The sequence below is a fragment of the Nerophis ophidion genome, linkage group LG05 (assembly GCF_033978795.1).
Source record: "Nerophis ophidion isolate RoL-2023_Sa linkage group LG05, RoL_Noph_v1.0, whole genome shotgun sequence".
NCBI lineage: Eukaryota > Metazoa > Chordata > Actinopteri > Syngnathiformes > Syngnathidae > Nerophis > Nerophis ophidion.
In genome coordinates this window covers 51476357-51500460 of record NC_084615.1, presented here as the reverse complement: position 1 = coordinate 51500460, position 24104 = coordinate 51476357, and the positions used below count along the sequence as shown (strand labels likewise).

Sequence of the window (24104 nt, the reverse complement as noted above, 5' to 3'; positions counted from 1 at the left end):
CAGGATGTGTGATATTGTTTTATTCGGCATTCTTGAGGGGAACCAAAACAATTTTTTGTGCACTGTAAAAAGCTAATACATTGTAAGTCTGTCTATCTTTGTTGGCCCTGCGATGAGGTGGCGACTTGTCCAGGGTGTACCCCGCCTTACGCCTGATTGTAGCTGAGATAGGCACCAACGCCTCAGCAAACCCAAAGGGAATAAGCGGTAGGAAATGGTTGGATGGATAGTTATAAGTACTGTTTATAACATTACAGATTTTACTATAAAACAACTCTGATTGTAGTGTGATTATCCATCCCATCCATCCATTTCCTACCGCTTATTCCCTTTGGGCTTGCGGGGGGTGCTGGTGCCTATCTCAGCTACAATCGGGCGGAAGGTGGGGTACACCCTGGCCCAGTCGCCACCTCATCGCAGGGCCAACACAGATAGACAGACAACATTCACACTCACATTCACACACTAGGACCAATTTAGTGTTGCCAATCAACCTATCCCCAGGTGCATGTCTTTGGAGGTGGGAGGAAGCCGGAGTACCCGGAGGGAACCCACGCATTCACGGGGAGGACATGCAAACTCCGCACAGAAAGATCCCGAGCCTGGGATTGAACCCTGACTACTCAGGACCTTTGTATTGTGAGGCAGACACACTAACCCCTCTGCCTCCGTGAAGCCCTGTAGTGTGATTATGTAATGTCAAAATTAAAAGAGTGACCTTACAGAAACCAAATGAGGCAACAAGCAGTTTTTAGGTGAAACATACTGTAAAGGTCAACATAAAACAATGTAAACTTCTACCCTGTCCTTCAAAGGTTTAAAACCTAGTAAAGTAAACTAACAAAACACAGTTGTACTTCTTAATGGTGTTTAGAGGTCGTTTAAGTGATAACCACTGATTGTGTTACACTTCATGAGTGACCTCATTCAAGAAGAGTTATTTTAGGAAGGATTTGTTGGGGGTATGACAGAATGAATTAAAACTTGATGAACAATACAAAATCTAAAAATAGCAATTAATTACTCGAGGGTTGTGTTATGTGACCCTTCTAGAGATACCGATATCTGCATGCAGATCAGACCGGCTGCTGTCCTGTCCTGAAAGTGTTACATGGTCAATTGTTTTGTAACCGTTTCCCCCAGCAATTGCCCAATGAGAACATCCGATCAGCGTCACGTGATACAACTTTTACGTAACACACCCCCGCCCCCTCCTTCGCTAACACACTAAGTGTTATGAGTGCTGGGTGGTGTCCGTCACTCGTGCTTCCCGCCCCGAACTAACACGAGCGGGGATGCTCCACACTCAAAGCTCCATCAACACCCCAGCCATGGAGACCGAGAGCGACAGCATGTTGGAGCTCGCCACGGAGGCTTTCCGGGCGAAAAACTTCGACCTAGCGGCGGATATCTACGAGTGCCAGCTCGCGGCTTTCGGCGTCGGAGAGAGCCGGCAAAAGTTGATGGTGAAGCGGGCTGACGCGCTCGCTTTCGGGGGGAAATTCGCCGACGCTCTCGAGGTGTACCGGCAAGCCGCAGAGATAGAGAGACTACAACCCGCACACCTGCACAACCTTATCGAATACCTCACCTCAATGAACAAGCCGGAGGGCGGCGGCACGAATGCCTGGGCAACGGCAGCGAGTAGCCCCGTTGTCGGAGCCACAGGTAGCGAGGAGGAAGACTTCTCGTGTCGGATATGTCTTAGCTCGCTGTTTGAGCCTGTGACTCTGCCGTGCGGACACAGTTTCTGTAAGAAGTGTTTGGAGAGGGACAAGAAGGAGATTGTGTGTAAAACATGTAGGCACAGCTCCAAAGTAGCCGTCCACAGTTTCCGGGTCAACGTGGTCCTCTGCAACCTGCTGGCCAAGTGGTTCCCCGGGGCGCAGCAGGCCGGCCGGCTGAGGCGGGAGGGTAACTGCCTGTACGCGGAGAAGAAGATGCAAGCAGCTCTGGAGAAATACAACCAAGCCATCCTCATAGGTAGGTGTTCTGCTTGTAATTTGTCTTAATTATGGATGTTATATTGCACACCAATGAATGGGAGCGTCGCTAGTGTGTGCGTGTGTTTAGCGACTGGGTCTCCACATGTTGGATAACAAGCTTAATGTTGGCTGGGCCACTGGGCCAAACATTGCGTAAGTGTGTAACCGCCCCCTGGCTCCATCATTGTGTAATGTGAGAATGACTCAAATGTGGGTCAAGGGTATTATTGCAGGTCACCACTAGAAATACACACTCAGTGGTGCCAACTGCGACAACCAGACGTGGCAATAGTTGGTGATATAACCAAATTAAACCTCTGGACGCATGCAGCTATTTAGTGGCCTATTTGGGGGGAAATTGAGTTTGGGCATAAACTTTTTGGCCCTAAAAAAAACTTGCAGCTTGCTTAAAGTACACAGAAGCACAGGGCAAATCTTCATTCTTCTCCTCTTGGCCAGGCAGGTTTGGAGATTCAGCTCCTGCCTGGCCTTGATCACTTAATAAGTTCTCTGCAATTCTGAAGGCATTGAAGTGATCGCAACTTGACCGCTTAAGTGGTCTGAGAAGATGTTTGTACTCCCATCCAGGCAGGCTTCATCATTTCTAAGACTGGAGAGGACAGCTCTTGCGACCTGTACCGTCCTGTTATGATCGATTCAATGCCTTGAGAATACAATGACCTGGGTAGATTAGAATATTCGCATGACTTCCCTACAATCAACACAATGGATGGGGGACGGCGTGGTGAAGTTGGTAGAGTGGCTGTGCCAGCAATCTGAGGGTTACTGGTCCAATCCCCACCTTCTACTGTCCTAGTCACATCCGTTGTGTCCTTGGGCAAGACACTTCACCCTTGCTCCTGATGGGTCCTGGTGAGCAAGGCGGCCTTGCATGGCAGCTTCCACCGTCAGTGTGTGAATGTGTGTGTGAATGGGCGAATGTGGAAATACTGTCAAAGCGGTTTGGGCGCCTTTAAAAAGGGGTAGAAAAGCATAACAAGTACAACCCATTTACCATTAGTTAGACTATGGAAATTCTAAGATGGCCTTTTTCTCCCGAGAAGAAAGTCTCAATTTAAGGATAGAGATGTGTGCACACTAAACAACAGGTGGCACCCAAAAACTAATCCCCAGGTGGTCAGACCTTTTTTTCCTCACACACACCATTGGTACCAGTTTCAAAATCAATTAGATCATTGAAGGGGAGTCAACAAGCATCTTAGAACTAAGATTTCATTTGTTGATGAAATATGTCTGTTATATCACTGATATTGAACAATTTGGTCAAAATTTCAAATATCTCAAAAAATGGGGTTTTCTTATTTTTGGTCAGTATGGCGCTTCAATCAAATATAGTTCTGTGCTTGACCTTTTAATTTGCGTATGTAAAGGTTTCTTCAACACTTTGGTGACTACGTAACATATAAGCATTATATAAGGCTGCTTCCTGTGAGTTAGATGGATGTGGGTTTCATGAGAAGTCGAGGCAATGCAGATTGAAATTTGCAAAGCTTTTCAGGATTGTGTGTGAATGTCCACAACAGTACTTAAAATTGCACTTGCCTGCATGGTAAATTTACATCCACATACTCATACTGATCACCTTACAAGTATTTGATTTGTTTTCTTTTTTTATTGTCTGGATGTGTGAAAACAACTGTTCAAAGCACATTCTTTAAGCTAAATGTTTCATTTGCATGAATTGTAATAGTTATGAAACCAAGAATGTGGGTGACCTTAATAGGGCTGCACAGTTTTGTAAGGCGTGCGTTTTGAAATGCACTCTAGCCCCACTACCCTTTTTGAGATAGCTTTTCACGTAACACAGCAAGCCAATTCTTGCTGCGCAGGTTGTGAAAAAGACATTACATGTGAAACTGCTGTTTACATTTCACATTCAAATGAAAATATTTGCAAATTTATAGACAATTATTTAAAATATTTGAGAAAATACATAAAATCATGGATTAGTTGCAGCTATTAAATCTGAACATAATGAAATTCGGTACATACCAGTCAAATCAGGTTGCTCACTTAATTAGTCTATTCTTACCTACATGATTGCCACCAATTACTGCTTGTATTATTTTAATAAAATTTTATATCATAGCTTTCTTTTTTACTTTCTTCTTGCAGCACCCACTGACCACATACTTTTCAGTAACCGCTCCCAGATCCACTCCAGCCTGAAAAATTACAACATGGCTCTTAGGGACGCAGAAATGGCCTGCAGACTCACGCCTCTGTGGTCCAAGGTACGATCCAACAATATGTTTACTTATTTGATCATTCATGGATGAACTCTCACATATGACATCTTCATGTCATCAGGGTCATGTTCGCAAGGCTCAGGCTTTGGTCTCACTGGGCAGAACTGAGGAAGCACTGAGAGAGTACCTGCTATGTCTGTCCATAGAGCCTCACTGTAAACTGGCCAGGAACGAGGCTAACAAGGTATCCCTGTTTGCTTTCATACACATTTGAAGCCTGAGTGCAACAGTATTATTATATTTGTAAAGAGCGTTTATACGCCTTTCTGTACTGTTATACCATATAAGTGTGACAAGTAGTGTACATTATCATAAAATGAGTCATTGTTTTCCCAGCTCCTTAGTGACCTCCTGACTCCAGTGACCAATCAGGTCCCTGAACACATCGCTGACTTCCCCAACTTCCTGCCCTCTAGAGGTCTCATCAAGAACAGCATCAGCACGCCATCCCAAGTAAGAGGCATCATCCCATCTGTCCTTCTGTGAAGTGTAATCAATAGGGGTTCCCAATACAAGTTTTTCACTACCAATATTCAAGCCTTGAGTATAGGAAGATAGCAACATTGACCTGATATGATATTAGCACGAATCATACATACTATCATTATTTTATAGTGTGGACTTTTAAAAAAGGTTTGATCAAAAGAAATTGGTCGAAGAGAGAAAATAGTAATAATAAAAACATTGTAACCTATTTATTATTAACCGTCTGAAATTGATTTATGTTGTCTTTATGTTGAAGTACGGTGTCGACACCTAGTGGACTCAATGATTAATTGAATTAGGTTAATGAGGAAGTTAAGTTAAATGATGCAGACACGCTTGTTACTGGATACTTTCTAATATGCTTTAGCTTTGGAGACTTTTGCATCTGTAAGTAATTTTATACTGCAATAATGTTAAACTACGGACACCTACTGTATTATGTATGTCTAGATTATGTGCTATTGTGTGCTTAGTTGTTGTATGGCCTCTTGCTCCTCGTAGCCTATAACTTACCACATTTACCTTTTATAAGACCAACCTTGTGAGCCTATTGGAGGATATTTAGATGTTAACCAGCTTTGCATAAGTATACACACTGCAGGACTGCTTGTAACAGAGCATTTATGTTGGAGATTTTACATGCAAGCCCATATAATCCCATACTTTATTATTAGAAACTCCCCTATTATTCATATCACTTTTTTCTCTCAGGTTATTGACCCCATCCCGCTGTCACCTGTGTCCAATGTCGCCACGACCGCTCCTGAAGACGGGGGTTCAGATAGCAACGAGGTCAAAGTTCAAAGAAAGCCAGAGGACAGGAAGCTTTATCAATGTCTTCTCCTCAAACGGAAGCGCAGCAGCGTAAATGAGGAGGAGGAAGTAGAGGGAAGGAGAGAAGATAAAAAAAGACAGAAGTGTGGTGAGCATATCTAATATAGATTTACACTACGAATAAAGTGCCAGACTAAGAATCCTCCAATCTTTTAGAGCCAGCACAGGTGAAAGACCTTTTGGACCCCACAGATCTGGAATGTTCTCTTTGCATGAGGTGAGGTGTCCTACTTATCCTAGAAACTCGCAACAATGAACTAATTAATTGCTAAAGTGGAAACTCATGTCTTTTGTATTTTTATTTTATTTTTTTGCAGATTTCTCTATGAACCAGTGACAACGACATGCGGTCACACCTTCTGTCTTCAATGTCTCAAGAGATGTTTGGACCACAACCCAAAGTGTCCACTCTGTAAAGAAGAGCTGTCTGAGGTACGAGATACACAACATGTCTACTATCGCCACAAAGTTTTTACACATGATTTGTTTTAATAATTTTACCAATCTAATATACTATTCTTACATTACATTTATATTAGTGCTGTCAAATGATCAGTTTTTAAAAATTAGATTCACCCCACATTTGAATTTTGATTAATTGCGATTAATCACGCTTACTTAATTTGAATTAACTAAAAAACACTACAATCCGATTTTATTGTCAGCATGTCAAAGAGGAATATTTTAAAAATGTTTAACTTGAATGCACGTCATTTATTTGCTCAAAAATTGGTAACTCTAATTCATCAAGAGAGTACAAAATGTATGTGATATATCCACATTACATATATATGTTTCTGTGGTTATATTAGCATTTTTTGTAATTGACTGGTAGAAATAAAAGAGATTACTAGTTTTATTGATGCATGTGGCATCAGTGTGAAGTTATGATGTAAGGTAAATAAATGAAAGTTTTAGTATGGTCACCTGACAGCGAAATTGAATATTTGTGGAATCCATGACAAGGCCCAAGGCTTGTCTAGTTGTGTTTTTTGCTATGAAGGTAAAAAAAGCATTTTGTGCACTCCTGCTATCATGCAATAAATGTTAAGCCTTAAAAATTAACTTTCCTGTTATCTTACATATTTTATTGATTCAAGTTACTATTATGTCTGCTACCCAAACTAAGCATCATTATGTTTCTACCCTTCAATAGTACCTGGTTCAAAGACAGTACTGCAAGACTGCCCTAATGGAGAACCTGATCGCAAAGTATCTTCCATCTGAGCTTGTGGAAAGACAGAAAATCCATCAGGAGGAGATGGCTGAGCTTTCAAAGTAAGTTTTTACAACAAATGAACTTTCCTCTTTTTTCACATGATACTTTTTATCTTATCCTTACATTGTGACTCATGTTTGCCGCTGACATAACTCATGCTGCCGTTTGACCCACTGACCCACAGTCGCGCCACTGACACAATGAACTCTTAGAACGTTTCACGTAAGGCATCAAGTGTCACACGCCAGAAGGCTTGAGCAAACATCTTTTTTTAATAAATAACTATAACCAGTGGAACAAACGTCCTCTGCTAGTTGTCCATTGACTTCTCCTCGGATTGTGGGTCAATAATTGCAACAAAAGTGAGTTTTGTCACGATTGGATTAGATTCAGCGCCAGAACCCTCATCTGTTCCATTGCCATAGCTAACTTGCGAAGAAGAAAGATAAAAAGCTAAATGCATAGAGGCATAATCGAGCCTTTAGCACCTAAATATGTTAAATTATTTTACCATTAGTGGTTAAAAAGAACATATATATTTTTAAAGTGTTTATATTTTTCACAATTACTAATTATATTAAATTAAATATTGCTTGTCGGTTTGAGGAATTTGTCTAGGTTTCTTATCACTCCCTGTTGTCTTTTAAACAAGTACACCCAGGGGGGGCGTGCAAACACATACAAATAGTCCCAAGAGAAGCAACTAACAATTTGCATTTTTGTTGTTTTTACAACAGGCTATACATTCAATGATAGCTTACTTTAATAGGTAAACTTTGCTATATTGCTATCATTAGCTGACCACACACAAAGCTAATGCGCGTGTTTGTGTGTTATGTGTGTGTGCTAAAAGCCGAAAGAAGCTCACAACACTCTGGAAAGGTAGCGCCTCCACGCAACATGGGCACTTTACTCAGCAGGCTGCAACAGTGCTCACATATCTAGTCTGCATGTATATATCTATATCTTTGCTGTTTGTGATCACATCCAAAAACCGGAAATGACGCGATACGTTACCATATACTTCAACACCCAAAGGAAGAGCTTTTCTATACGTAGTATTATTTTTAAATTAAATAATTAATTTTTAATATATAAATCTAATAATTATATACAGTATAATCATTAAAAATGCAAAAATTACTATATTTATGATCGAAACGTAGCCCCTGAATCGTAATCAATTCATGAGGTGCCCAAAGATTCCCATCCCTTCAATCACTCAATGATTTGTACTATTTACACAACTGTAAAACATGCACATGCTGTTCAGTGAAAAATAAGCCTCTGAATAAAATAATGGCAGTATTAACCTAGATTACACAGTAGCAGCTAACAAAATTTATTTATTTTAAATATTTGATGCATGTATGAAAAACTTTGTCATTGTCCTCGAAATATACAACTAAATTAGCACAGAAGCTTTGACGGATGCATTTATAAAATAGCACTTGAAAACACTAAAACCTAAATACAAATATGCCTAAACAACCAAGAATCCTTTATGATCACTCATTCTGACTTATGACTCTGGACAAAGTAAATATGCAAACAAAAGCGTGTGTTGTTTATGTCAATAACCACTTATGTCGACATCAGTCACCCAGTCTAAGAGGTGTGTAGTTACATAACTGTAACATAACTGTATTGTTGTATAATTGCCTATTTTTAACCAGCGTTTTACCTGTTGTTAATACTGAGTCAAATGGAAGCATGTGTTGATGTACCGGTCTTACTTCCTTTCACATATCATATCATATTGCAAAGCTTTTCAGGAGTGTGTGTGAACTTGTATAACAGTACTTAGAATTGCACTTGCCTGCATGGTAAAGTTACATCCCCATACTGATGACCTTACAAGTATTTGATTTGTCTACTTTTTTTAAATTTATTTATTGTCTGGATGTGTGAAAACAACTGTCCAAAGCATATTCTTTCAGCTAAATGTGCCATTTGCGTGAATTGTAATAGTTATGAAACCCAAAATGTGGGTGACCTTGATAGGGCTGCATAGTTTTGTAAGACATGCGTTTTGAAATGCACTCTAGCCCCACAACCCTTTTTGAGATAGCTGTTCACGTGACAAAAGTATGATGAATAAAGCATTTCATTTGTTGTAAAATAAACAGGTATGGCGTGTGAGATTCCATTCCACCTTGACAGGAATGCAAAGGAGTCAATTACACAAAGATGTTTTTGTCTCTCTTCAGCCTGAACAACAACGTGCCTATATTTGTGTGCACCATGGCCTTCCCCACTGTTCCTTGTCCGCTGCATATCTTCGAGCCGTGCTACCGACTGATGATTCGCCGCTGCATGGAGACGGGAACCAACTGCTTCGGCATGTGCCTGGGAGACGACCTAAAAGGGTCAGTGCAGTGCAGAAGGACACATGTGGCTTTCCACCCACATGTCCCACCGGTGTGATATTCATTCTTGCCTCCTTGTTACAAGGTTTGCAGATTACGGGTGCCTGTTGGAGATCCGTGACTCGAAGTTCTTCGCTGATGGCCGCTCAGTCGTGGACACCATCGGCAGGCGGAGGTTTAAAGTCATTCAGCACAGTGAGAGAGACGGCTACAACACGGCTGATATTGAATACTTGGAGGACATAAAGGTAAAAAGGGTGAAAGGAGACGTGATTAGTTGATGTGAGGATTAAACCCATGTTGGTACGTGTACTGGTAGGTGGAAGGCCTTGCGAAGGGGGAGCTGCAGTCGCTGCATGACACCGTGTATGAGCAGGCTCTGGTGTGGGTCAACTCTTTGAAGGCAGAGCAGAAGGAACGTATTGAGGGCCATTTTGGACCCATACCCGAAAAAGACTCTGAACTTCAGGTATGATCACACACACAACCAATGAAGGGTTGCCTTGAAACACGTTAATGTTGACGTCCCTCGAACTGGATGACCAACATCGTGTACATAGTTAGTACATTGTAATTGTTACTTTCGTTCTGAATTATAAGAACTTTTTCAATCATGTAAGAGAATTTACTGTAATAAAATCCCTACTCTAATTTTAGTATGATTATGGAATGTAAAAATTTAAATAGTAACCGTACAGTTACACAAAAAGCCTTGTACCCGGGTGCAAGCGGTAGAAAATGAATGGGTGAACATACTATAAAGGTCAATACAAAAGAATGTTAAGTCCTACTCTTGACTCCAAAGGATTAAAACATAGTACCGGTAGTACAGTAAACTAAAAAAATACAGTTATGTTTATTAATCGTGTTTAGATGTATTTTAAGTGATAACCACTGATTATTTTACACTTCATGAGTGACCTCAGTCAAGGAGAATTTTTTTTTGGAAGGTTTTTTGGATGCATGACAGAATAAATAGAAAAATTAAAACTTGATTATGTTCTGGAAAAATAAGTTACTGCATACCTCAACACCCAAAGGAACAGTTTTTCGATACATATTATTCGATATCAGCGGTTGTCGACATATTCTAAACTAAAAATCGCAATTGCTTGCACATTTACTTATGATTTTGTCCAGAAACATAATTAAAATAGGTATTCGTGACAAAGGATTTTCCATTGATCTAAACCATGGAGGTGTGGTTTAGATATTAACAAAACACTTTTGCCGCCTTCCAAACCTGACGTATTTTGCCATGAAGTTTACCCGAAGAGCTGTGCGGGAGTCTGACATTGTTTTTTAGAATAGAATAGAATAGAATGGAAAGTACTTTATTGATCCCTGGGGGAAATTCAGCACCACAGTTTGCTCACAATAAACAATAACGATAATAATAATAATATATAACATATATTTTATATATATATATATATATATATATATAATATATGCATAATATAAATATATTATGCATATATTCTACATTTAAGTGCAGTCAAGGAACATATGCTTTATACAGTCTGATGGCTGTCGGTATGAAGGACCTCCTGTGTCGTTCCGTGTTACATTTTGGGAGTCTGAGCCTTCCACTGAACGTGCTCATTCTCTTTGCAAGGTCCGAGTGTAGTGGGTGGGAGGTGTTGTCCATAATGGCTAGGAGTTTTGCTAGACTTCTCCTCTCTGACACCACCGCCAGAGAGTCTAGCTCCACTCCCACCACGTTACTGGCTTTCTCTTTTCAGTTTTTGTCCGAAGTTGTACTCAATCAATTATTTATATTTTTTTATCCTCTTGTTGTGGGGCAGACTGGTGCTGTTGCCATTTCTAATAAAAAGTATTGTATAATTCTAACTTATACTTGTACTGCTAAAAACTACAAAATGGCAGACTGGCCCACAAAACAGCGCATTTTAAAGAGACGGTCAGAAAGCGGCTATAAGATGATCTGTAAAACAATTTGTATGTAAAATATTTACCAAAGAACCACCATTACAAGTTATGTACACCACAAGGAAGTGTTTTAAATGTCAAAAAAAATCATAATATGACCCCTTATGGCTTTTGCTTAATAATGTAGATGATTGGTTAATCATGACTTGAAGCAATTAAGTCTAAACAGTTCATTACTTTGTAAAAGCATGACAGTATTAACCTGGAGTCTATCACAACACATTTTTTTTTACAGTGTAAGCCATGGGATGAAAGCTGTATTGTTATTGTAGTGAATACATATAAACTAATTAGCACAGCAGTATAACACAGCATATGAAAACACAAAGAAATATGCACAAAAGGTAAAAATAAAAAACATTTATGATCACTCATTATCTTATGTTTCGGGACAAAATCACAAGTAATTGTCCATGCAATGGCTACCATCTGGTTATATCGACCTCATTAAGCCAGACTGAGGGCTGTCGACATAAACCTGTTCAACTATAATGTTATGTTGAAAAGAAAATGGTAAGTTTTATAAATGAACGAATGCATGAATCGATGGTTAATTTTCTTTACTAAACTTCCACAAAAAAGACTTGTGTGTTCTAAACCAAAGATCTCACACTTGAAAACGTCCACATGTCCACAATGTTTCTCTTCTTGCCCCTCACAGGCCAGTCCCAACGGTCCGTCATGGTGTTGGTGGTTACTTGCTGTTCTTCCATTAGAAGGTCGAGCCCAGCTACCCTTCCTGGCCATCACATCTCTGAAGGACCGCTTGAGCGGCATCCGCAAGGTTCTGCTTTTCATGGCCCAGAGCATACATCGGGGCCTCCCAGTGGGCCAGCGGTCACAATAGACCCCACCCAAACCCAGCCCCACAGTCACCATTCAGCTGATGTGTTGGCACCTTCTCGTTGTAGCGCCATGCGCAAAACCGCATTCATCCATTCATCATTCATCCATCCTCTTATCATGATGCTAATGTGCCTCCATGGACAAGGTTGTACATTGTTGTTGAGGGTCCTCCAATTTTTTCTTCCTCATATATCAGATTAAACACGAAATAGATTGGAGGTGAGCTTTAAAGCAGGTACACCCCCTTCCCACACACACACACATACACAACACACTTTGTGTATTTACGTGAGACCAAACTTTGATTTTTTTACACCCACTGCAGTTAAGTGACAGAAGTGACGTCATATTAATTAGCAACTATCTTCCTCCAATCGTCACGTTTGTCTCTTGCAGTTTTGATGTTTGGCGTTTTGCATTATTTTCTCTATTATTTATTTTGTGTCCTTATTTATGCATGCAGTGGCATTGTTTACATTTTTTTTGTCATTTTCTCGAGGGTTATTTCTTTGTGCTCGCCACCTAGAAACATTAGCCGTCATGCAGAGAAAGTTGAGCACAAATTCACTTTTGGATTTTCACAAAGCAGAAATTATTCAGCGTTCATTTCGTACTTCCACACAGCAGGCAAAGGCCTTAAAACAAAATCATAGCGCATGTCTTTTTAAGAAATTACTTCCATTTAACTGCAAATGTGAAAACATATTTTCATGAAAATGTTTGTAATTCCAATACAAGAACCGAAAAATGTATTTAAAATTCCCACCAATATATTTTGGAGAAAAGTGTGATGCCTTGTGGAAGTCAGCAGCAAAAATCTGAGGGGCTCTTTTTCTTTGTGGAAGACCTCTCCTCCTAAAGGCTTCTTCACTTGGTGAGGAATGAGACAATCTTTGGTGGAGAGATGTCACAAAAGTCATACCAGGTTTGCCGTTGTCGTTTGTACCCAAGGAGGAAGTTGGCACCATTTTGCAATTTTGTGACATTGCTTCTCCCGAAGGTTGTCTCATTCCACAAGCTTCTTATCACCAGACATAAGTAAGGAAAGGCCACACTTAGATAAGAGTCCATTTAAGTTTTTGAGGACTACCATCACACAAACTGACTGACAATCTCCACAGACATCTTGTAAATGTCCGTGACTGTTAGCGCTTTGTCCAAAAATTGTACACTAGTAGCTTTGGATTGAATTTGTTTAACTTAAATAATTATTGTTTTATAATGTTTATGATCATTTGTCTTACTTCATATGCAATAGTACTGAGATGTCAGATTTAACCACCATTTATGTTGTAGTGTGAGTTACTTACATTAGTGCAGGGCTATCCAAAGTGAATCCCACTTTACTGGCATATTGTTAGAATGAAATTAAATATTTTTGTATTATATATATATACAGTGGTACCTTGGAATACGAGTTCAATTGGTTTTGTGACGCAGCTCGAAAAGCTTGTATTACGAAACAGTGTCGTCCAATAAAATGTATTGAAATCTTATCCCCCAAAACACTACAATTTTAACATTTTGCGTGTCTGTTAAACAGAATACCAAATTTGTATCAGATATTGTATGCTCCTTAGAGCTGCTTTTCCATCAAACACACCATCAGCAGCTTCTCCAAAATCTAAATGTCTGCCGTTTAGATATTTTAACTGTCCTTCACACACACTTTCTTTCTTCCAATGGTTGTAGAAAAAAAGTTATGTCCATTTCTGGCTATAAGCCAGTCCTTCTTAAATAGTGTCGAGGGCCTCCCTGGAGGGCAGCTGGGGGGGACGTGTGAACTCGAAGAACCGTACCAGGGGACGAGGAATGACTGGTGTGTTGTTTCTTTAATGTTAATAACTTTACAATGTTTTGCGGATGTATTGTTATACTCATTTTATAGACAAATTATACTATTTATAGTCACGGTGAAAAGTGTGTGTGTTGGGGGGGGTGAAAAATGTTCTTCTTCCTAGGGGGGGGGCTATAAGCTAAAGGTCGGATCTTCCAGTAACTCTTGATTTTTGCTTGTAACTTAAAGTATAAGGATCAGCCAAGACACATCTTGTATCTCAAAGTACCATTATATTTTATATTTTGTTAGCAGGTATTACACTGATTTGCTTTGTTTGCAAAAAGACAAAGCTTTGGTGTTTGGTTCAATTGTATTCATATTTTCCTTCTGGGGACATTTTCTTCTCAAGCATCGTCGCATGTTAGGAACAAAAAGGGAAATATAATTACACCCGCCGTGTAGAACTCGGAAGGGACAATTCACTCAATGCATCATAATTACAACAGTAGTTCAGTATATATACAACGTAGCTTTTGTTTTTACTTGTGAAGTTTGACATGTAGTTTTGAAAACGAAGGCTTTTCTAACGACAGAAGTTCTAGTGCCTTATGTTGGACTTCTTCCTGTTAATAAGTAGAAAATGGAGCATGAGCGAATGTGGGATGAAGCATCATGGTGTCAATTGTAGCAAATAACTCCATTATTTTTGTGGTCATCTCGATAATAGTCCAAAAATAGCATTAGTTTTAATGTAGATGTCAAAAAAGTTAAACATCTTTTTACAGTGGAGTTTACTAAGATGGGGAATTGCAGGTGGATAGTGACCAAGTCGACAGTTGATGATTGATTACCTCTGTTGTTTAATGTTAAATTAAGCTAAGTGCTGTGCGTGTGTATGTGTGCGTGCTTGCGTGCGTGTGTTAGTAGCTTCATGTTTGAGCATTGCTTTTTCATCAGACTCAAATATAAGCACATTTAAATATCAAACAATTCTTCCAATAAACTGACTGGACGTAAAGTTCAAAGAAGCTTATTGCACAAACTTATCGTTGGAATTTTTGCTGTTTTTTTTTTTTATGAATCTGTTTGTCTCAGACTGAATCCTCAGAGGTCAGAATTGTCATTTTGTAGCAATGAAAGTCATCATAAATGTACTTGTACTGTCCAACTAGCAATACGACAATAAATACGTCTATTTCTAATTATCTGGTTTATTCTATGAATGTTTTGCACAGGTGATGCAACAAGAGGAAAAATCAAGAGTTGGCATATTGTAAGAATGCAATTAAACAAGAAAAATGAAAGCGCACAAATTGGAAAAAAGGGCAAAACGGTATAATATTGGGAGAGAAGTTTGAAATGATAATAATACAACTAATAGGACAATCTGACAGTGTGGATATACAGATGAGGTTTTCTTGAACTCATGAAACAACTACTCATGTTCTGTTGTCAAATAAAACTTGAGTCATCAATGGTATTCGCTACGATTTTGTCATTGTTGTCACTTTTATTGCACTTTTCTTTCAATTTCAATTTATTTGGGCTATTGCCTTGAGATGCAGCGTCTCGTGTTCAAAGATTTTCGTTTTTCCTTGAAGGGGAACTGAACTTTTCTGAACCATTTACAGTCCTTATGTAAGACATGAACAGTGTTTTTGTCTTTAATGCATTCTAATGTGTAATATAAGGCAAGTACTGGGGGGCTAACACTGCAGCTGATGGGAGTCATCTATGTCGCCCATAAAGCTCTCCAAAAACCACCAACAATAAATACTCTAATGTGCTGTTTTTAGACGGCAATATTATTAAATTAAGGACACTCATTACAATGTCTAGCTTGTGTGCTAAGCTGTTGTGTAGATGTTAGCTCCTACTAGCCTAAAGCCTACCTTGTTTGCCTTTTTTGAATCACTTGACTAAAATACAAATACCTACTTTTGTGCTTATTGGAGGACATTTAGATGTTAAGTGGCTGACCAGCCTTGCAAAGTAAACACGCTTTTATTGGACAACTGACATGCAAGCCAATATAATCCGATACTTTGTTTTTTTATAAAAACATCGGATCAATATCGGATCAGGGGACCCCTAGTAAAGGCGTTAAAAACCACCCTTAACTCCAAAGGGTTACATATACCTGTACAGTAACTTCTTAGCATACATGAAATAAAAGGGTTGGTTTTACCTTGTTAGCAGAAAGAAAATGTACTTTGATTTTTCAGTATGCATCCCTCGGTTGAAGATTTTGGACACTCCTGCATTACGGGAACAAGTGTAAAAAGTTCAAAAGTGGTGTTGTAACCCTTTCTAAATCTAGATGTTTAAAGAGTGCTTCATAGCCTCGTGAAAATGTTGATTAAATTAAAGTTTAACCAAACTGAATTAGCCAGACTGGTAGGGGTCGTCAGACCTAAAAGGTTGTCGTCCTTAAAGACTTAAGATGTAATATTTTTCAGATTTTAAGAAAAATACGTGTTTGAATGTCTATCTGCGATGATGTGGCGACTTGTCCAGGGTGTACACCGCCTTCCGCCCGAGTGCAGCTGGATGTATTTAACAAACACATAAATAAAAATGTAGATTTTTCTAATATCAGTTTAAAGATAGGTATATTTAAGGTCTGGCACCTCCTGGCTAACATCTGTTTTGTTCTGTGAACTTGCAGCGTTTTCTCCTGCAGGTGTTTTAGGGCATTTTGAGCTTTTTACGTGATTGCAGCATTTTTAATGTGGAGCAATTTCCGGATGCATTTGTTTCATGGTGCATTTGTTTCATGGTGTTATATACTCAACTTTGGAAAGTACCGGGCGTTTATTAGGGATCATTTGTCTCTCTTTGTTCTATGTTTTTCCGTGTCACGGTTTTTCCTCTACTTTTTCTCTGGACTGCCAAACCAGTTAATCCTCACAACATCTTCAAAAAAGTCCCAAAAAACACAAACTTTGGTCCCCCTGCCAGGGAATAATGTTACACAGCTTGTATGGCAAAGAAGCAGCCAAATAGCTCTGGACTTGTTTTGACATTTCACAGCAGAAAGGACATCAGGCATCAAGTTACAGCTTCTTACACAACTCTTATAAAACAATATCCTAAACGCTCGCTCTGACCGCTCTGTTGTTCAGTTCAGTGATATGAGTTTAAGAACGCTTTGCTAAAGTAGGTCAGCATGGACGGGTAGAGAAAAAACCTTATGACAAGTTACAGAAAAAAAGGTGAAAATCATCATATATACAGTATCACGTAACATAACAAATAGCAAACATAACATAAAATAAAATCATAACGCATGACACAAAATGACATAACAGCCTTAACAAAACTCCAATAGGCTTATTTTGTTGGCAGATTTCAGCATATAAATCATATGAATCATATACATAATATACATCAGAGGTGTCCAAACCTTTGCATTTTGCTCATTAAATCGTTAAAAGCAGGTCAATTCATGCAGCACTCTTTGAAAAAAACCATGATAGCTAAAAACATTTTTATTAATTTGATTTTTACAATACGCAGGAGGCCAATAAGAAAAACAAGCTGCAGGCCGAACAATGGCCTCCTGATAAACATAAGCAAATTAAAAAAAGGAGGAGATGATATATTATGTCTATAAATCTAAATAAAGATTGATTTTACTTTGCAAATGAGGTCAACATTGAAACTTTCAACATCTTTTCACACATCATTAGACGATCGCTTTTAGTTCATTTGTTACTCAAAAAGGTTAATATTACCCATTAACCATCCATCCATCCATTTTTCTACCACTTATTCCCTTTTGGGGTCGAGGGGGGCGCTGGTGCCTATCTCAGCTACAATCGGGCGGAAGGCGGGGTACACCCGATGAGATGAATTACAACACACAATATGATGCTAGCGTGTGTAATCTACTAATAAAAGTTTCAATCAACAAATCAATCAATCAAAAGCATTGGGCCTGCAATAGTTGATGAGTGTGTCCGTTAAGATGTGATCTCACTGTCTTTATGCACTTATGTTCTATGACAGACCTGGGCAATTATTTTGACTCGGGGGCCAAATTTTGAGAAATGTGTCTGGGGGCAGTGGGGGCCGGTATATCTGATTTTTCGCAACACTAATACAAAACCTCACAATAATGTATGGTTGAATGCTAAAAACGTTATAACAGACCGCCTTAAACAACAAAATGACATTTTTTATTTTTCTATGAAGGACAAAACACTGAATATTGACAACACACATTTATTTATTTTTTATCAATCCAACAAACCACTACACAGCAATACCATAACAATGCAATCCAATTCCAAAACCAAACCTGACCCAGCAACACTCAGAACTGCAATAAACAGAGCACTTGAGAGGAGACACAAACACGACACAGAACAAACCAAAAGTAGTGAAACAAAAATGAATATTATCAACAACAGTAGCAATATTAGTTAAAATGTCAGCGTAGCAGTGATTAAAAATCCCTCATTGACATTATCATTAGACATTTATAAAAATGTTAAAAAAGAACAATAGTGTAACAGTGGCTTACATTTGCATCACATCTCATAAGCTTGACAACACACTGGGTCCAATATTTTCACAAAGATTAAATAAGTCATATTTTTGGTTCTTTTAATAGTTAAAATAAATTTACATTATTGCAATCAGTTGATAAAACATTGTCCTTTACAATTATAAAAGCTTTCTTTAAAAAAAAAATATACTACTCTGCTAGCATGTCAGCAGACTGGGGTAGATCCTGCTGAAATCTTATGTATTGAATGAATGCAGAATCGTTTCGAATCGGAAAAATTTCGTTTTTGAATCGAGAATCGCGTTGAATCGAAAAAAATCAATATATAATCGAATCGCGACCCCAAGAATCGATATTGAATCGAATCGTGGGACACCCAAAGATTTGCAGCCCTAATATATATATCAATCAATCAATGTTTACTTATATAGCCCTAAATCACTAGTGTCTCAAAGGGCTGCACAAACCACTACGACATCCTCGGTAGGCCCACATAAGGGCAAGGAAAACTCACACCCAGTGGGACGTCGGTGACAATGATGACTATGAGAACATGATACTGTGATACTGATGATACTGATGACTATGAGAACATATGAGAACATGATACTGTGAAAGATCAATCCATAATGGATCCAACACAGTCGCGAGAGTCCAGTCCAAAGCGGATCCAACACAGCAGCGAGAGTCCCGTTCACAGCGGAGCCAGCAGGAAACCATCCCAAGCGGAGGCTGATCAGCAGCGCAGAGATGTCCCCAGCCGATACACAGGCGAGCAGTACATGGCCACCGGATCGGACCGGACTCCCTCCACAAAGGAGAGTGGGACATAGAAGAAAAAGAAAAGAAACGGCAGATCAACTGGTCTAAAAAGGGAGTCTATTTAAAGGCTAGAGTATACAAATGAGTTTTAAGGTGAGACTTAAATGCTTCTACTGAGGTAGCATCTCGAACTGTTACCGGGAGGGCATTCCAGAGTACTGGAGCCCGAAATGAAAAAGCTCTACAGCCCGCAGACTTTTTTTGGGCTTTGGGAATCACTAATAAGCCGGAGTCCTTTGAACGCAGATTTCTTGCCGGGACATATGGTACAATACAATCGGCAAGATAGGATGTAGCTAGACCGTGTAGTATTTTATACGTAAGTAGTAAAACCTTAAAGTCACATCATAAGTGCACAGGAAGCCAGTGCAGGTGAGCCAGTACAGGCGTAATGTGATCAAACTTTCTTGTTCTTGTCAAAAGTCTAGCAGCCGCATTTTGTACCAACTGTAATCTTTTAATGCTAGACATGGGGAGACCCGAAAATAATACGTTACAGTAGTCGAGGCGAGACGTAACAAACGCATGGATAATGATCTCAGCGTCTTTAGTGGACAGAATGGAGCGAATTTTAGCGATATTGCGGAGATGAAAGAAGGCCGTTTTAGTAACGCTTTTAATGTGTGCCTCAAAGGAGAGAGTTGGGTCGAAGATAATACCCAGATTCTTTACCGTGTCGCCTTGTTTAATTGTTTGGTTGTCAAATGTTAGAGTTGTATTATTAAATAGAGTTCGGTGTCTAGCAGGACCGATAATCAGCATTTCCGTTTTTTATATATATATATATGTTTTCATAAATATAAGTATATATAAGTAATAGTATTATATATATAATGTAATGTAGCATACTCTATATTATTATTATTATACAATATATTATGTGTTATGTTATAAAACAAATATATAAATCAGGGGTCTCAAACTCAATTTACTTGGGGGCCACTGGATGCAGAGTCTGGGTGAGGCTGGGCCGCAAGAAAATATTTCTTTAAAAAAATGTTGCATACTCCTTAGCATGTCTAGTTGTATTATGACGTTTCAAATTGTATTCCTCCAACTTTCTCTATGCAAATAAGACACGTCGGGCTGACCCTGTGCTCAACAAAGAAATATTGCATCCCCAACTTTTCCTGGAATTGTTTTTGCTCATCACTAAACTTTCCCTTCATTGCAGGCTTTGAAAAAAACATATTTGGAGTTGTGGAATATATTTGTAATTAGCCGACGCACGTAGAATAATGTTATTTCCAAAATGTGTGTCGTAACGCTTCTCCACCCTACAGCAACAGGGCGGTTGGCGGTTAATAGCCGGGAAAAAAAGTGAGGGCTCCCAGAGTGTTATCCAGCATCATATAGAAATATATGTAGTAGGGCTGCGAATCTTTGGGTGTCCCACGATTTGATTCAATATCGATTCTTGGGGTCACGATTCGATAATATATCGATTTTTTCGATTCAATTAAATTTTCGATTCAAAAACGATATTTTTCCAATTCAAAACGATTCTGTATTCATTCAAGACATAGGATTTCAGCAGGATCTACTCCAGTCTGCTGACATGCGAGCAGTCGTAGATTAAAAAAAAAAAAAAAAAGCTTTTATAATTGTAAAGGACAATGTTTTATCAACTGATTGCAATAATGTATTTTGTTTTAACTATTAAACTAACCAAAAATATGACTTATTTTATCTTTGTGAAAACATTGGACACAGTGTGTTGTCAAGCTTATGAGATGCAATGCAAGTGTAAGCCACTTTGATACTATTGTTCTTTTTTTGTATTTTTATAAATGTCTAATGATAATGTCAGAGGGATTTTTAATCACTGCTATGCTGAAATCATAACTAATATTGATACTGTTGTTGATAATATTCATTTTTGTTTCACTACTTTTGGTTTTTTCTGTGTCGTGTTTGTGTCTCCTCTCAATTGCTCTGTTTATTGACGTTCTGAGTGTTGCTGGGTCAGGTTTGGTTTTTGGAATTGGATTGCATTGTTATGGTATTGCTGTGTAGTGGTTTGTTGGATTGATTTTAAAAAATAAATAGATAATTGATTCTGAATCACACAACGTATTCGATTCGATTTGTATTTGAATCGATTTTTCCCCACCCCCCTAATATGTAGTGTTCATCGTGTGAGGCAATGCAAATTAAACAATAAAAAAACGAACAAATAACGGTTTGAATGGGTCCAGGTTATCGGGGACAGTTACTGCTGACGGACAGGTGTCGCAGTGTGACTTCAGCCAGGCACGTAAGAAAACCCTTGTCTCCGTGGCAACGTTTCTGTCGTTTTCACTCATTTGCCGCTTTTCCACTAACGCAGTAGGCAACCCAGAACGTTGAAAGAGCCATTTTGGACCCACATAACACAACGCTGTCAAGCGCCATTCATATAAAACACCCGGGCCCACTAACATTAAATTTTCATATTAAGGTGGGGGCCGCAAAATGACGTCTCGCCTGCCGCAATTGGCCTGGGGGCCGCATGTCTGAGATCCCTGATATAAGTGACTGTACATGGACATTAAAACAGTCCATTGGAAGGCTATACAAAATAAAGCACTGTTGCTTGAATTGTGGTTAAGTTAGTATCGAATTATAGCTGAATGCAAATGGTGAATCTAATATGCAATTGGCTACATTGCAGTACAAATTCCGTACAATTGACCACTAAATGGTAACACGCGAATAGGTTTTTCAACTTGTTTATGTCAGGGTCCACGTTAATCAATTCGTGCATGTTGGTCAGTAATATATGTAATAAAGTCACAATATACTCTCGCGTCAAGGAGCTTTGGTCTTGTTTGATCATAGTTCGTCTGTTGAGAGTGGCGCCACACGTGTAATGCTCTTCCAGAACACTAGGGCGCAGTGTCTCCAGGAGGAGCAACCGCAGACGTAGATATTTACCTTTTTGTGAAAAGTGACAGTCACAACTACGACATCTTTGTCTACACTGCAACTATACATTCAGAATCATCAGTTCAGTTTTAATGGACCTTTTTCTTTCAAACCAGAGGAAAATACCCACGTGAAGGTGGACTGTCGCGTCAGAGGACGCGATAAAAAAGGAAATTGTCTAACACGTTTTAAACAAAACTGACATATAATATTGAACAACTTATTTGAAATAAAATCATTAGCATATATTGCACAACTCATTTTGGACGTCTGACTGCGACCCCGAATTGATTAACATATGGACCCCGACTTAAACAAGTTGAAAAACTTATTCGGGTGTTACCATTTAGTGGTCAATTGTACGGAATATGTACTGAACTGTGCAATCTACTAATAAAAGTATCAATCAGTCAATCAATCAAAAGATTAAGCGGTAGTAAATAGATGGATGGTCCGTGAACGCATCATTAGTGTTGATTAATGCGTCTGCTTACGGTGCCCTGCCGGAGAGATGGTCCGAGCAACATATTTTACCAAAGGGTAAACACAACACCTGAGAGACTAAATAGTCTGGGTAAAATACGGTTTGTTCAAAATGTATGATGTTGTGATCTGTGGCTAAGTTTTTACAATTGCACTGGGGCACTGGACAGACTAAGATAAGCGCCACGCTCAGTGACAAAGTTAGTTTAGTTGAGATGTTTGTTTTAGTCTGCAAAGCAGAATAACAACAAGAGATGGGGTATTTGAAAAAAAAAAAAAAAACAACGTTAATTTTGACAAAGCGCTTGTTGTAGTACTTGGTTTGTACACAAGATGACGCCACATCGTAGATTTACGCAAATTCTACACGTCACGTGACTTAATAGGAAGTGCGCGGCGACCATGTTGGGCAGTACGAGACAGCAGCAACAGCAGCAGACATTTCATTGCTTAAGTAAATAAAGAGTAAGTCACTTCACTTTTTTGTTTTTGAAAGATGAACAAGCTGCTTATAAGCAAAAGAGTGAGTCGATTTTAAATAAGAGCACAATTAGATTATATGGATGATAATTTGGTGCTCTAATCCCCATTTGTAAGCATGGCGTCTGGCCCCTTCAAATATGTCTTAGTTACAACGTTGAATAAATTGGAATATGCCAATACTACACGTTTACACGAGTGAATAATCCAAATACATTCCATTTGTACTTATAAGTACAATAGTAATCCTTCCATATTGGTGACGTGTGCCTCCTGAACATGTATTATAATAGTGACACATTGTTACATTCTTCACAGCATGGAGGATGAATTTCCGCCAGCGGCTGGGATGGCTCGGCATGGCCCTCTACCTTCTTGTGAGCCTGCTTGCAGTCCATCACGTCTTTGACGTTCAGCGATTTAAGTTGGAGCATGTGCGGAGTGGTGCGACCGGACCGTCTTCTTTGCCCATTCAAAGCATTCATGCTCGCCTGGCAGCACTTCCCATGTGGATCTGGGTGACGGCCATTTTGCTGCCCTACATGCAACTCTTTCTCTTCATTTTCTCCTGCACCAGGACAAACCCTCGGGCCATCGGCTACTGCGTCCTACCCATCTGCCTATCTCTGCTCTGCAAACCGTCCAATCACAGCATCTCGCCATTGATTGACACGTGACTCAAACATCTGTAAGGACACGTCGTGAAACATCTTTTTATTTTTAGGACATTTACAGCAAAAATGTTTTTGAGGTGTAAAGGACCACGCCTTGTCTTACCTGACATGCTGGAATTGAAGAGCGAACTTCATTTGATGATCTTCTGTATTTGATATTTGATCACACAATAAAATGAGAAAAAAAGACATGTAAGGCAGTTTGACTCACCATTCCATTTTTTTTTATTTACAGGGTGATTGTGGGACACAAATGACAGTGAAAAATTAGTGCAGAAGCTGAGACAAAAAGTGCTTAGCGCTTCTCAGCTGCTACATTTTGCATCTTTTAGCAGATGATGGAAGGTCTGAGTTTTGCGGTTTCTCTGCCTCGCCATCGTCTTCGCTATCTTCATCTTCTGCAGCAGAGGAAGAGGGTGTCACGATATCTAACAGCGGCACATTCAAATCAATACAGCAGTAGGAATTATTCATCATACATTT

The 24104-nt window shown here is 39.2% G+C and overlaps 2 protein-coding genes across 3 annotated transcripts; both read left to right on the top strand.

The window, feature by feature from the left end:
- Window positions 1–1228: 1228 nt before the first annotated feature.
- Window positions 1229–15222, top strand: LOC133553361 (LON peptidase N-terminal domain and RING finger protein 3-like). Its single transcript, XM_061901473.1, has 12 exons — window positions 1229–1983; window positions 4122–4240; window positions 4317–4439; window positions 4592–4708; window positions 5453–5663; window positions 5732–5792; window positions 5893–6007; window positions 6732–6853; window positions 9005–9163; window positions 9249–9411; window positions 9483–9632; window positions 11778–15222. Exons 1-12 carry the CDS (start codon window positions 1296–1298, stop codon window positions 11961–11963), a joined length of 2214 nt encoding a protein of 737 aa, XP_061757457.1. The 5' UTR covers window positions 1229–1295; the 3' UTR covers window positions 11964–15222.
- A 7600-nt stretch (window positions 15223–22822) lies between these two features.
- tmem251 (transmembrane protein 251) lies at window positions 22823–23821 on the top strand. 2 transcript variants are annotated; one of them, XM_061901471.1, is made up of 2 exons: window positions 22823–22932; window positions 23266–23821. In XM_061901471.1, the coding sequence occupies exon 2, from the start codon at window positions 23274–23276 to the stop codon at window positions 23622–23624; it is 351 nt and encodes a 116-aa protein (XP_061757455.1). In that variant the 5' UTR covers window positions 22823–22932; window positions 23266–23273; the 3' UTR covers window positions 23625–23821. The 2 variants fall into 2 exon arrangements, with proteins under 2 accessions (XP_061757455.1, XP_061757456.1); XM_061901472.1 differs by having other exon boundaries at window positions 22858–22990.
- The last annotated feature ends 283 nt before the right edge of the window (window positions 23822–24104 follow it).